Consider the following 973-nt stretch of genomic DNA (forward strand, 5'->3'; position numbering starts at 1 on the left):
ATATGTATATAAACGTGCACTGGCCAAGTACAACACATACGTGAATGAGACAGGCACCCTGTTTCTTCTCAGTCAGGCAGTCGGTGATCTCTTCCAATGCCTCAACAACACCGAAGGCGCAGAAGTCCACCATCTCTTCGTAGTACTTGACGACACTAGTATCACCCAGTTGTCGCTGTGAGTATGTATATTAAAATCCGAATAAGTACTTGCACACACACACACACACACATATATATATATATAGATGTATATATATATATGTATATATACATTAAATAAGGACAAAAAAAAAGAGTGTATATATAGATATAGATACGCTTTCAAATCGTAAAACTATAAATGACTCGTCCTATTTATAAACGCTTGCAAACCCCACAACTTATATCCATTCACACTGTTTACAGAGACTAGCAAACCCTAAAATCTATAACCACTCACCCTATTCATAAGCGCTTGCAAAATCTAAAACCTTACAACCACTCACCCTATTTATCGACGCTTGTAGACCAGATCCATCGCCAGAGAATGCAGCACTCGCACCGGACCAGCCAAGACTTATCCGGTCACCTACAGTCAGCTTCTTAGCCAATTGATGCTGTAGACGGGCATAAATAAATAACTTTTACTGTTAACACATATGGTTATTGTGGGTATAATACATACATTTTCAGCTGTGAGGAGAGATGTGAATACGTATATACTTAGCAGAATATGATTGTATATTTATATAGGAATGGTAGAGGCCGGTCGTCATATTCGGTGGCCGCCAGTCGACTCCAGTGACCGCTTGATTCTGTATACACGTACACACAGATGAGAATAAGTAGCCATATTGATATGAACTGTTTTGTAACAGTAGTCTCATGTTGTTAATGCCATCGTTTGCCCTTATATGTATATATATAAAAGTATATATATGTATACATTTATGCATATATACGCATATGTACAAAACAATATATATACAATA

At 37.3% G+C, this 973-nt stretch overlaps 1 protein-coding gene across 1 annotated transcript; it reads right to left on the bottom strand.

Annotated features, from left to right (window-relative positions):
* Positions 1 to 40: 40 nt before the first annotated feature.
* On the bottom strand, positions 41 to 834 carry SARC_17262 (hypothetical protein; the record flags this gene model as incomplete). Its single annotated transcript, XM_014288640.1, has 3 exons — positions 41 to 175; positions 488 to 598; positions 811 to 834. Coding segments are annotated over 3 exons (270 nt in total), but the record flags the coding sequence as incomplete, so codon positions are not given.
* Between the last annotated feature and the right edge of the window lie 139 nt (positions 835 to 973).

The sequence above is a fragment of the Sphaeroforma arctica genome (genome assembly GCF_001186125.1).
Source record: "Sphaeroforma arctica JP610 unplaced genomic scaffold supercont1.10206, whole genome shotgun sequence".
In the NCBI taxonomy this organism is placed as follows: Eukaryota; class Ichthyosporea; order Ichthyophonida; genus Sphaeroforma; species Sphaeroforma arctica.